This window comes from Mustela nivalis (assembly GCF_964662115.1).
Source record: "Mustela nivalis genome assembly, chromosome: 8".
In the NCBI taxonomy this organism is placed as follows: Eukaryota; Metazoa; Chordata; class Mammalia; order Carnivora; family Mustelidae; genus Mustela; species Mustela nivalis.
This window is the reverse complement of record NC_139027.1, coordinates 84401083-84415863: the sequence shown is the minus strand read 5'-3', so window position 1 is coordinate 84415863 and position 14781 is coordinate 84401083. Positions and strand designations below refer to the sequence as shown.

Here is a 14781-nt window from a genome sequence, read left to right as displayed (position 1 = left end):
TAATATGTCAGATCTAGAGTTCAGAATGCCGATTCTCAAGGTTCTAGCCGGGCTCGAAAAAGGCATGGAAGATATTAGAGAAACCCTTTTAGGAGATATAAAAGCCCTTTCTGGAGAAATAAAAGAACTAAAATCTAACCAAGTTGAAATAAAAAAAGCTATTAATGAGGTGCAATAAAAAATGGAGGCTCTCACTGCTAGGATAAATGAGGCAGAAGAAAGAAGTAGTGATATAGAAGACCAAATGACAGAGAATAAAGAAGCTGAGCAAAAGAGGGACAAACAGCTACTGGACCACGAGGGGAGAATTCGAGAGATAAGTGACACCATAAGATGAAACAACATTAGAATAATTGGGATTCCAGAAGAAGAAGAAAGAGAGAGGGGAGCAGAAGGTATATTGGAGAGAATTATTGGAGAGAATTTCCCTAGTATGGCAAAGGGAACAAGCATCAAAATCCAGGAGGTGCAGAGAACCCCCCTCAAAATCAACAAGAATAGGTCCACACCCTGGCACCTAGTAATAAAATTTACAAGTCTCAGTGACAAAGAGAAAATCCTGAAAGCAGCCCAGGAAAAGAAGTCTGTAACATACAATGGTAAAAATATTAGATTGGCAACAAACTTATCCACAGACACCTGGCATTCAGAGCACTAAACAAGAAAAACATGCAGCCAAGAATACTATATCCAGCTAGGCTATCATTGAAAATAGAAGGAGAGATAAAAAGCTTCCAGGACAAATAAAAACTGAAAGAATTTGCAAACACCAAACCAGCTCTACAGGAAATACTGAAAGGGGTCCTCTAAGCAAAGAAAGAGCCTAAAAATAGTAGATTAGAAAGGAACAGAGACAATATACAGGAACAGTCACCTTACAGGCAATACAATGGCACTAAATTCATATGTCTCAATAGTTACCCTGAATGTTAATGGGCTAAATGCCCCAATCAAAAGACACAGGGTATCAGAATGGATAAAAAAACAAAACCCATCTATATGTTGCCTACAAGAAACTCATTTCAGACCCAAAGACACCTCCAGATTTAAAGTGAGGGCGTGGAAAACAATTTACCATGTTAATGGACATCAGAAGAAAGCAGGGGTGACAATCCTTAGATCAGATCAATTAGATTTTAAGCCAAAGACTATAATAAGAGATGAGGAAGGACACTATATCATACTCAAAGGATCTGTCCAAGAAGAAGATCTAACAATTTTAAATATCTATGCCCCTAATGGAGCAGCCAACTATATAAACCAATTAATAACAAAATCAAAGAAACACATCAACAATAATACAATAATAGTAGGGGACTTTAACACTCCCCTCACTGAAATGGACAGATCATCCAAGCAAAAGATCAACAAGGAAATAAAAGCCTTAAATGACACACTGGACCAGAGGGACATCACAGATCTATTCAGAACATTTCATCCCAAAGCAACAGAATACACATTCTTCTCCAGTGCACATGGAACATTCTCCAGAATAGATCACATCCTGGGTCCTAATCGGGTCTCAACTGGTATCAAAAGATTGGGATCATTCCCTGCATATTTTCAGAGCACAATGCTCTGAAGCTAGAACTCAGTCACAAGAGGAAATTTGGAAAGAACCCAAATACATGGAGACTAAATAGCATCCTTTTAAAGAATGAATGGGTCCACCAGGAAATTAAAGAAGAATTGAAAAAATTCATGGAAACAAATGATAATGAAAACACAACAGTTCAAAGTCTGTGGGACACAGCAAAGGCAGTCCTGAGAGGACAATATATAGTGGTACAAGCCTTTCTCAAGAAGCAAGAAAGGTCTCAAGTACACAACCTAACCCTGCACCTAAAGGACCTGGAGAAAGAACAAGAAAGCAAGCCTAAACCCAGTAGGAGAAGAGAAATCAAAAAGATCAGAGCAGAAATCAATGAAATAGAAACCAAATAAACAATAGAGCAAATCAATGCAACTAGGAGCTGGTTCTTTGAAAGAATGAATAAGATTGATAAACCCCTGGCCAGACTTATCAAAAAGAAAAGAGAAAGGATCCAAATACATAAAATCATGAATGAAAGAGGAGAGATCACATCTAACACCAAAGAAATACAATTATAAGAACATACTATGAGCAACTCTACGCCAACAAATTTGACAATCTGGAAGAAATGGATGCATTCCTAGAGACATATAAACTACCAAAACTGAACCAGGAAGAAATAGAAAACCTGAACAGACCCTTAGCCAGTAAGGAGATTGAAACAGTCATCAAAAATCTCCAAACAAAAGCCCAGGGCCAGACGGCTTCCCGGGGGAATTCTACCAAACATTTAAAGAAGAACTAATTCCTATTCTCCTGAAACTGTTCCAAAAAATAGAAATAGTTTTCCAAAAAAGGAAAACTTCCAAACTCTTTTTATGAAGCCAGCGTCACCTTGATCCCAAAACCAGACAAGGGTCCCATCAAAAAAGAGAACTACAAACCAATATCCTGGATGAACACAGATGCGAAAATTCTCACCAAAATACTAGCCAATAGGATTCAACAGTACATTAAAAGGATTATTTACCACAACCAAGTGGGATTTATTCCAGGACTGCAAGGTTGGTTCAACATCTGCAAATCTATCAATAAATAAAAGAAAGAACAAGAACCATATGATACTCTCAATAGGTGCTGAAAAAGCATTTGACAAAGTAAAGCATCCCTTCCTGATCAAAACTCTTCAAAGTGTAGGGATAGAGGGCACATATCTCAATATTATCAAAGCCATCTATGAAAAACCCACCGCAAATATCATTCTCAATGGAGAAAAACTGAAAGCTTTTCTGCTAAGGTCAGGAACACAGCAGGGATGTCCATTATCACCACTGCTATTCAACATAGTACTAGAAGTCCTAGCCTCAGCAATCAGACAACAAAAGGAAATTAAATGCACCCAAATCAGCAAAGAAGAAGTCAAACTATCACTCTTTGCAGATGATATGATACTATATGTGGAAAACCCAAAGGACTCCACTCCAAAACTGCTAGAACTTATACAGGAATTCAGTAAAGTGTCAGGATATAAAATCAATGCACAGAAATCAGTTGCATTTCTCTACACCAACAGCAAGACAGAAGAAAGAGAAATTAAGGAGTCAATCCCATTTACAATTGCATCAAAACCATAAGATACCTAGGAATAAACCTAACCAAAGAGATACAGAATCTATACTCAGAAAACTATAAAGTACTCATGAAAGAAATTGAGGAAGACACAAAAAAATGGAAGAATGTTCCATGCTCCTGGATTGGAAGAAGAAATATTTTGAAAATGTCTATGCTACCTAAAGCAATCTACATATTTAATGCAATTCCTATCAAAATACCATCCATTTTTTTCAAAGAGGTGGAACAAATAATCCTAAAATTTATATGGAACCAGAAAAGACCTCAAATAGCCAAAGGAATATTGAAAAAGAAAGCCAAAGTTGGTGGCATCACAATTCCAGACTTCAAGCTCTATTACAAAACTGTCATCATCAAGACAGCATGGTACTGGCACAAAAACAGACACATAGATCAATGGAACAGAATAGAGAGCCCAGAAATAGACCCTCAACTCTACAGTCTACTAATCTTCGACAAAGCAGTAAAGAATGTCCAATGGAAAAAAGACAGCCTCTTCAATAAATGGTGTTGGGAAAATTGGACAGCCCCATGCAGAAGAATGAAATTGGACCATTTCCTTACACCACACAGAAAAATAGACTCAAAATGCATGAAGGACCTCAATGTGAGAAAGGAATCCATCAAAATCCTTGAGGAGAACAGAGGCAGCAACCTCTTCGACCTCAGCCGCAGCAACATCTTCCTAGGAACATCGCCAAAGGCAAGGGAAGCAAGGGCAAAAATGAACTATTGGGATTTCATCAAGATCAAAAGCTTTTGCACAGCAAAGGAAGCAGTTAACAAAACCAAAAGACAACTGACAGAATGGGAGAAAATATTTGCAAACGACATATCAGATAAAGGGCTAGTGTCCAAAATCTATAAAGAACTTAGCAAACTCAACACCCAAAGAACAAATAATCCCATCAAGAAATGGGCAGAGGACATGAACAGACATTTCTGCAAAGAGGACAACCAGATGGCCAACAGACATATGAAAAAGTGCTCCACATCACTCAGCATCAGGGAAATACAAATCAAAACCACAATGAGATATCACCTCACACCAGTCAGAATGGCTAAAATTAACAAGTCAGGAAATGACAGATGCTGGTGAGGATGCGGAGAAAGGGGAACCCTCCTACACTGTTGGTGGGAATGCAAGCTGGTGCAACCACTCTGAAGAACAGCATGGAGGTTCCTCAAAAAGTTGAAAAGAGAACTACCCTATGACCCAGCAATTGCACTACTGGGTATTTATCCTAAAGATACAAACATAGTGATCCGAAGGGGCACATGCACCCGAATGTTTATAGCAGCAATGTCTACAATAGCCAAACTATGGAAAGAACCTAGATGTCCATCAACAGATGAATGGATCAAGAAGATGTGGTATATATACACAATGGAATACTATGCAGCCATCAAAAGAAATGAAATCTTGCCATTTGTGACGACGTGGATGGAACTAGAGGGTATCGTGCTTAGTGAAATAAGTCAATCAGAGAAAGACAACTATCATATGATCTCCCTGATATGAGGAAGTGGAGATGCAACATGGGGGGGTTAAGGAGGTAGGAGAAGAATAAATGAAACAAGATGGGATTGGGAGGGAGACAAACCATAAGTGACTCTTAATCTCACAAAACAAACTGAGGGTTGCTGGGGGGAGGAGGGTCGGGAGAGGGGGGTGGGTTATGGGCATTGGGGAGGGTATGTGCTATGGTGAGTGCTATGAAGTGTGTAAACCTGGCAATTCACAGACCTGTACCCATGGGGATAAAAATATATGCTTATTAAAAAATGAAAAATTAAAAAACAAAAATAAATGTGCTGTAGTCTAGCAGGCTGTCAGGATACCGTGCAGCCAGGAACAAGAACCAAGGACTTTATGTGTTGAGGCGGACGGTTCTCTGAAAGACAATGAATTAAAAATGTAGAGAGTGCTACTATAATGGGGGACAGAGTTAACTTAAAATACATCACGTATTTCTGCAGCTGCACAGAAATTCATAGCATCGATTACCTCTGGAGCGCCACTGGCTGCGACTGCTGTTGGAGGGAGACTCTTCATTAAATCCCTTTGAATGTTTGGAAATTTGAGCTTTATGAATGCATCGCTTCCATTATAAATCTTAAAAAATACAGGAGAAAAAGAATACATGCACGTGTGTGAAGAAAAAAAAATCGAAGAGCAAGGGGCTTTTGTACTTAGAATGTCATTTTTCTTCTTAGTGTATCCTTTGCAAGAATCAGGACCTGTGCTTTGGGTAGGGTTCCTTATGCATGTTGAGTTCCTCGGGCCTCTTCTCCGGCCCCTGCACCTGCTGGCCCTCACTGTCCCTGTCTGTGGAACTGACCACTTTTCCTGCTTTGCATGCATATCTGTCACACAACTGATTCCGGAGCAGGGTTTCTAGTCTGCATGTCACCGGACCCTGGCTCTGGGATGGGGGTGGGTGCAGAACAGAAAGGTTCTGTTTTACACAGTTGCGTTAACTAGGTTTCTTAACTAGAGGATTTCTCAGAGCTTTTAATACACTAATATCTATTGTGATCCCTAAGAGGCCATATAGCATGTATTTTTATTACTATCTTTCTGTGAGTTCCCAAGAATGGGTATATGTAAAATACATTATTTTATACATTATGGATTTGTATTACATATGTAGGTGTGTGTGTATGTGTGACATGTAAATACTCTTTATGTATCTTTTGTATTCACCAGTATTTACAATAAACACACACTCATGTGCATACACATATATATTTGTGTCCAATCTTAATGAGGATGGATTGCCTTTTGAACAAGGAGAGAATGTCATGGCCACTTAGGTGGGACAACTGTTTCACCCTGTGTATTTTTGGGTCTTTCTATTTAGTCAGTAACTAAGTGAGCAGAGTTTTGAAATAAGTTTTTTAAAAGCCTAAAACCCACTGCTGCAGTATGTATTACAAGAGAAGGTCTGAATACAGTTAAAAGTCCAACATTCTTACCAATTTTTGTTTAGAGTTGGGTTGTACTCATTTTACGGGAATGATATGTATGTACCAGATAGCCCAAGTCTTCTTGATCTTACAGGGCCTTATAACCTGAATCTTATGTGTAGTCTCATGTCAAGAGTAGGCTGTACTCTGGATCTATAATGGTTTGTATCCGGCATGTAATGACCACACCCGGTGGTTTCTCTGCACTAGACCTGCAGTCATCCTTGGTAGGAAGCGGGTGTGCCCGTTCGCCCTGCCCTCCTGGAGATGGGCCCACTGGCAAAGCCAAAAGCAGTGCCCTTGACGGGGGAGGGGGATCCAGGCCTGACCCTAGAAGTGGGCTTTCTGCCCTTTAAAAAGAAGCCTCTCTGTAAATAGAATAGAATAGAATCTTCTGCTTCACAAAATTTCTGGTTACCCAAAGCATGACAGAAATCTCAATTCAGAAACAGAATAGTAGAAACAGAATTTGACTTCACTTTGACCTTGCTCCCAGAGTACACGTGACCTCTTCCACCTGGCTGGTGGGGGCCCTGTGTCTCTGTGCAGAGCAGATACCAAGTGGTACTTATAAGAGCTCTGTTGGGCTAATTTACGCCCTTGGCCTGGGACTTCTGATAGCTGCCTTATGCCAAGGGACAAATCAGAAAGTTGAAAGGACAGCTGAAGACTCCATTGTGCTAGCTTTGTCACTGGGGAGATAAACAGACTTTCTTGTTCTCTCTCCTCACATGGCCATCTTTCTTGTCCTTCTGCTGGCCGCCCTGACTCCAGGTCTGTAACCCTGCCTCACCTGTGTGGAGGGCCAGAGAAGCTGTCAGTCAGATGGGATGGTCTGGCAAGGAGACAGTCACTTTCAGAGCACCAGGAATCAGCTGTGCTTGCTGAAGTTTCTGATCAGGTGCTTTCGGGTCTGAGTCAGTGGTGTGTTGTGTAGCCTCTGTGGTTCCACGTCTAGGTGCTTCTATTCAGGATGACGGGATCTCTTTGCATGCTTCTTCTAAGTCTGCTTCTAGCATTCGCGGACTCGAATACAGAAATAACTCCATATTCTTGGAGATGGGGCGTTTGCAGAAGTGGTTTTTATTTCCCTTTAGGAAGGGAAAGAGTAGATGGCATTTGAGTCCTGCAACCACGTGGAGTAAATCATGATTCGGCTGATTTCTCATCAGCAGGCCGGAGATCAAGAATTCTTCTACTGCAGATGACGGCTCCTTCTTATCCTTTCTGCTAGGTGGATGGTCTTCATCGCATCTGCTTCCAGAAATGCAGCGGTCATTCCCGTACAACAGAACCCACTCCTGTCTGCTTATTGTTGGGGGGATTAAATAGGCCAGTTTTTAGGCCACACATGGTTGCTGTCAGGGAAGAAAGGTAAAGGCAAGTGGTAAGGAGATGAAAAAGCAACCTGCCTTTTCTGACTTCTCTCAGGGAATGTCTGTGGGGAGAGGGAGGAAATGCTACACTATTGAGAACTTTTTAAAACTACAGCGAAAGCCCCTTTTAAAGCTGATGTAAGGGAACGGAACTAATGGTCTCTAGGTGCCAACTGTCTCCACTTCCCTCTCTTCTTCAGTGGGTAGCAGTGTTAACTGCCTGCTGTATACCTGGGTGACTCAGTGGGTGAAAAAAATTGGGCTTTAGAATCCGAAATGTCTGCTTTTTAAATCCCAGCTCAGCCACTTACAACTTCACGAACTGTGGCTAAGATCTTAACTATCCCTCCATCTGAGTTCCCAAATACCGAGGAGATAGCTCTTCAGATCCAGAAGGCCTTCCTGAGTGGCAGGTGTCATGCTGGGGTGTGGGGCTACGAAGAGGAATAATATACGTGTCATACCGCCAAGGACTTCATGGCTCACAGGACAGCACAGTGGTTGGAGGGTGGAGGAATTGAATTCCCAGGGTTTGGAATATGATTGGAGTCTTTGATCGTGAGGAGGTGACCACCTGACTGTGGGATGGCACCAGTATGAACAGAGCGAAGAGGCATGTCCAAGAGCTCCTTGAAGCAAAGGATGCTTGCAGCTCCAGCACTGACCAAGCTGGACAGCGACAGGAGGGGGCGGGGTTAAGACATTACAGGAGAGCTCTCTAGAGTGCCCTTTGCTCTTGCTGGATGTCATAAGAAAGCTCCATGGTCAAGGAAATCTGGGCAATTCTGGTTGAAACCGAGATCACTGGCAGCTTGATGGCAGGAATTCTGCCTGGGGAGTGTGACCGTGGGCCAGGCACCTCCAGGAGAGGGACTAGGAAAGCATGTGGGTTTATCTGTCTGCTGACTAAATGGCATTGGCCTTGTGCTCTGAGGGATACTCAGAAGTGAAGTGTCAGTTCCAGAGGAGTGGAAGCATGGGGAGCAGCTTCTGGGCCTCTAGAGACACTGGGCTGTTGCTCTCTGTCTGAGCCACCAGAAGTAGAAGCTGTCCCCCTAGCCCTATGAGTTAAGGAGGAGGAGGACAGAAGATAAAAGGACACATTGGGGAAGAGGATGAGATTTATGGGGGAAGATCCTTGGAGAGGGAAGAATAGTCAAATAGAGAAGAACTTCATTTCAGGAATGCAGAGTTTGTTCATTGACACAGACATGCACAGAAATATATTTGTATTGGAAATAATCTCATATATGCCATGTTTTTCCTTTACCTTATAACTTCTGATTTCTGTGTAATCCTGAACATTGGGTTTGCGTTCTGACCAGAGAGAACGCAATGCTGGTTTTGTGAGGTTTTGCGGGGTCTATCAGAGATGAATTCAACCTATCTTTCCTTGCAGGTAATGTACAGAAGGATTCTGCAGCAGGCCGGGTTTATACAGTTTGCACAACTTCAGTTCCTGGAAGCTAAAGAGCTCTTCAGGTAAATTTGAGGTGTTGATAGCAAGCCTTCCCATGTGTCCCTCTGTGGTCAAGACCATCTCTACCGTGATACCGTGAGGGGAATTGTTGCCTTGGTTAGATTGTGCTTCAGGGGGAATTGGGGAAGCTTGTTGACAACAGCACCCACCAACAGTTGAAAGAAACAGCTCATTTCTCTTCCCTATTCCCTAGCCTCAGTTTACCTGCCCTGTGTCTCGAAGAGGGTAGAGGCTGAGGAGGAGGGGGCACCCATAACGGTCCTGTGGAGAGGGAAGAAGGGAGTCCTAGAGTGAACTCAGTAATGCAGGGCATTCCTAGAAAAATGCTGCTCTTGCTCACTTTTCCTTCTTTTCAGAGATTTTTTTTTTCTTAAAGATTTTATTTATTTATTTGACAGAGAGAAATCACAAGTAGACTGAGAGGCAGGCAGAGAGAGAGAGGGAAGCAGACTCCCTGCTGAGCAGAGAGCCCGATGCGGGACTCGATCCCAGGACCCTGAGATCATGACCTGAGCCGAAGGCAGTGGCTTAACCCACTGAGCCACCCAGGTGCCCCCCTTCTCTTCAGAGATTTAACGGAAAATCGGAAGTTTAGGAATAGAGCAGGTGCCCCTGGGAAGACTGGTAAAAACTGTGCTCCTTCTAAGACTTCACAAGGAAACGTTTGTAAGGACAAGTTAGGACCTGAGTTTTCAGGCCATCTCACTAGACTAGATCCTGCACGTTTTAGAGCCATCTCAAGGATAAAGGGTGTCTAAAGCGTCGAACAGATCCTTCACATCTGGGGAGTGGCCGGAGCAGAGCACGGCTCAGGAGCATGCTGTCCGCCACCTGTTCCACAGGCTCTTGGACTCACCACCTCTCTGGCCTCCTGCTCTGTCACACTGGGGGATGAGGGAACAGGGTTCTGAGTCAAGAAGGAGTCACTAAGTGAATAGCCATGCCCCCTCTAACTTATACTTAGGTCATATTCTGTGTGGTGTTCTCATCTGTTCTTGGCAGGAGCAGTAACTGGGGGACTCATGTAGGTTCTTCGTCCCTGTGGACCTCGCTCTCTTCTGTCCTGCCTGTTCTGTCCCTGCAGCGTCAAAAACCTTCTCATTTGGGTCCATCTTCTCATGGGTTAATCTGGAATAGTGGGCGAGTGGTCATAATCTGTTCCTAGAACAGTTCACAGATTTTTCTAACAGAATAGCTGTAGGTTCTGTCAGTCATTAATACAAGGCTCCCCTGTCTTTCACGCTTCAATCCCTTCATAGCATAAACTGACGGCTGCTCCATTGTCAAAATGTGACCGAGAGAATTGGTCCTCAAAGCAGGCAGGCCCAAGGCAAGTGCTCCCTTCCTGTGCCCACAGCAGACGTTGCTAGTAACGTGGGATTTTTTTTTCCTCATTGATGTGGGACTTGTCCTTGTATTCCATCTCAGTTTGGTGGAGAAGCCACAAGCGCCAACACGTTGTGGTTGGCACCCAAGAGAGAACCTCTGTGGGACTCGTGTTGTGGGCCCCTCTGCTCTGTGTCCCCTGAGACGTGATACAGCCCATCCTCGTGTGCAGTCAGGTCAGCACTCCTCCCGGGAAGCAGACCTGGCCCAAGAATCAGAGCCAGAGTGCGGGGTGAGACTGCCACCTGCTTTCCTGGCGTACCCGTGCAAGTATGGACAGCAGCCGTGGGCCCGCCGGGCAGCAGCGTGGGTGCCGCTCTGCAGTGGGGGTGGGGCATGCTGAGGGCTGGTGCAGAGCACAGGCTCTGATTGGGATTTGGCTGCATCCTAAATGATGAGAAGCTTCCCAAATTGGGAATCTTACAGTCTGGACCCCTTGGGCTAGATAATTTGTTAGAGGTGCTCTCTCATGCATCGGAGGAACCCTGGGCCTCTATTCACTCAGTGCCAATAGACCTGCCAGTGGTGATCGGAAGTATCCTCAGACATGGCTCGGTGTCCCCCAGGGAGCACAACTGCTGCCATGAGGGCTTTTGCTTTAGGCAGAAGGAACAAGGCAGCAGAGGCCAGGCGTGAAGTGTGTAAACCGGAGAGGTGATGGGTGGAGCTGAAGCGTCAGAGTGTGGGAGGGATGGTGGAAACCGACGCTGTGAGGGCATTGGGAGCAGCTGGGAAGGCCCCAGAATGCTGTGCTCAGAGATCTGGGGTTTATCCTCAAGTGGCCCAGCACCATGGAAAGTGACTAGAGGGCAGGAGTGGAAAGAAGGAGAACCAGAGGATGGAAGTTGGGGAGGAGGAGAGACTGTCCAAACTTGAAGGAAGGTGGATGTTGTGAACATTGCCGGGAGTGAAGACCCCAAGCCCAACCTAGGGTTCCCATTCATGTCTGGGAACCCTGCGTCTACTTCCGCAAGAGGGACCCCTGGTGGGGCTGCTCCGGGGCCAGCATTGAGGTCTGCAGCTCCTTTATGCTGCCGCTGCTATCACAGTGGACAGCACAAGCAGGCCGGGGGCACAGCGGGGGACAGGGCCAGCAGGAAAGCAGAGGTGGGATGTCACCAGACGGGCTCCATGGCCTTGCACAGTTAGGATACCACTGGAGTTGTGGTCTAACCTTATGCTCCAAGTTGTGGCCTAACTTTATGCTCTAAGAGGACATTGAGAGTCACCACAGAAACAGCCTCATGAATCCTCCCACGGCTCCCATCATAGGATCTTTGATGAGGAAACTGTAAGTCACCTTCTGGCAAAGTCCCTTGTTTATGAACCAGTGAGCAAACCTGTTTATAGTTTGGTGCCAGGACAAGCGTTGGCTTCAGAAGGATGGTCCTTCACCGTTGACCAGACAGTGCTGTGTTCCCTCTGCGTTCCTTTCTTGGCCTTAGTTTCCAGGGAGTCTGCTGCTCCCTTGGTGTTAGGACCCTCTCAGGGGTCTCGATACTCATGTCAGCACCGGCGGTGCATGTGTCTTCCTGCATGGCCCCCTCTGTGCTTCATTGGAATTGCGTGGGGGCGCACAGTGCGCCGTGCTCTGCCACGCCGCCTACACATCCAGCTCCCCGCGAGCGGGTGTGGACGTGTCCACCCCCCGTGTTGTTTTGTGCGCCTATGTGTACTCTTTCTCTCTTTTTGCTTCATTTAGTTTGACACTGTAATTGCAGAAGCGGCCAGCTTGACGTCCGGGAGCTGATCTCTCTCTACCCCTTCCTGTTGCCCACCTCCTCCTCATTCACACGGTCCCACCCTCCTCTCCACGAGTACGCAGACCTGCACCAGCTGACCCAGGGGGACCAGGAGAAGATGGCCAAGTGTAAGCGCTTCCTCATGAGCTACCTGAACGAAGTCCGCAGCACAGAGGTCGCCAATGGCTACAAAGAGGACATCGACACGGCCCTGCTCAAGCTGTACGCGGAGGCTGACCACGACAGCCTGCTGGACCTCCTGGTCACCGAGAACTCCTGTCTCCTCACCGACAGCGCTGCCTGGCTGGAGAAGCACAACAAGTGAGTGTTCCCTTCCCATGTGCAGCCAGGGCCCCTTGAAGGTGCTGCAGCTGCTGTGCCTCAGGCCCCGCAAGACTCTTCCCGTGACAGCTGGGCACCCCCCAGCTTGGACACCCACCTTGGCAGAGTCTGCAGACTCCTGGAAGGTCTCGGAAAGCATACACTCTCACAGCCCTTGATAGGCCCAGTCAGTGCATGAAGTGATTCTTAGCATCCCCATCTGTACTGCTCCACGTAGGGCTCACCCGTGGATGTTGGTAAAATTTGCAGCACGCTTTAGTCATTCACGGCCAGATTACACAGATAGATAGACAGCTGGGTAAAAAGGTTAAAAGGGAGACTTCTTGATCTTGTTGATAAACACATATGGCTTAAAACTCTGCCTTCATCATGAGCATGAGTTGGTAGACAGCTGTATCCTTGCCACGTGCACAAGGGCAGTCACCCACAGTCCCTGACTGGGTAGGAGCCATTACTGCTTTGTTCTGGGCAGGTACAGGGTTCAGCGGGGGGGTGAGGGAGTTCTTTAAAAGTGTTGGATGACCCCTAGACTCCTTTAAGGAGTAAGATTCTTCCTCTGTCATTTTTGTTACGTATTTGGAATGATAGAAGGACTGACGAAGGCCCACAGGAACCACGGGTGTCACAGACCCAGATCCTGCCTCTGCGTGGGTACTGGCTCTTCCCACACTTTCCCTCAGTTTCCCAGATAGACTGTGGAAGGGAGTTGCTTTGTTCAGGAACCAGAAAATACACTGATGCCTCGTGGTAGTGATGGGGTGTGGTGGGGTCCAGAGAGTCGGCTTAACCTCCCGAAAGGCTGAGGAGAAGAGGCAGACTCCAGCAAAGAGTTCGATACCTTGAGAGTTCGCTCTCGGAGGGCGACCCAACATGTCCCCCAGGTCCGCTTGTTCCCGTCACCAGCTGGGGATGGGGAGGATGGGGAGCAGGGCACCATGTGAACCTGGGCAGGCTGTGAACAGCCATGCCATATTATCACCAACGTTTTCCACACACAAGTGAGAAGACGGAGGGCCGGTAGGCATTCCACTTGCTCAAGACCATACAGTCCCAAAGTAACGGAACCTGAATTGAAACTCAGGGCCTAGAACCCTGGGTACCCTCCCTGGACTCCCCCTGACCTGATCTCTGCGCTGGCTGGGTACTGCGGGCCTGTGTTGCTCTTGTTCGTGTTCAGATTGCTGACCCCGTCTTTCAGTAATAGCTCAGATGACACACCTTCTGAGTATTCTTTGAATACTTCATGTTGGGATAACAGTAATCACCTGAAGAGATACAAAATTATATCAATATTTAAGGAAATTATAAAGCAAATCCAAATAGAATTTTCTGTAGTATAATTATGATTTTATTTTTTAGCTTGTCCTAGAATTTTCTGTAGTATAATTATGATTTTATTTTTTAGCTTGTCCTAGACTTGAGGAAGATCCGTTTTGGAAGTTGATAGGGCATACATTTGATTGATTTATTTTTTTAAGATTTTATTTATTTGAGAGAGAGAGGAAGTGAGAGAGTGAACACTAGCAGGGGAAGCAGCAGGCAGAGGGAGACGTGGACTCCCTGCTGAGCACAGAGCCCGATGCAGGGCTCAATCCCAGGGCCCTGAGACCATGACCTGAGCTGAAGGCAGACACTTAACCAACTGGGCCACCCAGGCCCCCCAGTAGGGCATATGTTTTAATACCAGAAGTAAATAAACAGAAATGAGGATCTCTTTGTCATTGAAAATTTGTTGTTGAACTCTGAGTTGAACCAAGTATAGGGGACCAAAGGGACCAGGGGTCTGTCACTGGGTGGGTGCCAGCCATGGTTGGGAGAGAGCATACTCACTTCCTTGTTTTCTTTCAGGTATTTTGCACTTGGACTACTCTATCATTATAATAACCAAGATGCTGCTGCTGTTCAGGTGAGTTCAAAAGCATTTCAGCCTGATTTTTAAACATCACTATCCTTTAACTCGGTATTACTTGGGGAAAAAATTTCCCAAGTTGATAGAGACTGCTTTTGTCTGACCTATAACGTTTTCTACAGAAGGAAATTAATATACTGTTTTAGAAAGTGAATTCCTTGAGAAATGTCAGCCAACGGTTTTCTTTTCTTTGTCTTTACAATTCTTTCAAAGACGTTATCAGGACTGAGTTTTTGAAAATTTAAGAAATAAAACGAACTGATTGCTGAGCCCTCAGGCCTGTGACATCACCGCCTTACTGGGAAATTAAGCCTGGGGACAGCCGTTTGCTTGGAACTTCCACAGTTGATGACAGTAACTATTGCCAGTGGGCAGGGTACATCATTCTCCCTATGTCACCTGTGACAGAA

The 14781-nt window shown here is 45.4% G+C and overlaps 1 protein-coding gene across 1 annotated transcript in view; it reads left to right on the top strand.

Annotated features, from left to right (window-relative positions):
• TGFBRAP1 (transforming growth factor beta receptor associated protein 1) overlaps nucleotides 1-14781 on the top strand; it is a 74190-nt gene that overhangs the window by 47386 nt on the left and 12023 nt on the right. Inside the window, exons 5-7 of the mRNA XM_082743794.1 lie at nucleotides 8912-8994; nucleotides 12100-12441; nucleotides 14311-14368. Of these exons, the coding sequence (XP_082599920.1) occupies nucleotides 8912-8994; nucleotides 12100-12441; nucleotides 14311-14368 (483 nt within the window). The remainder of the gene's footprint in view (nucleotides 1-8911; nucleotides 8995-12099; nucleotides 12442-14310; nucleotides 14369-14781) is intronic.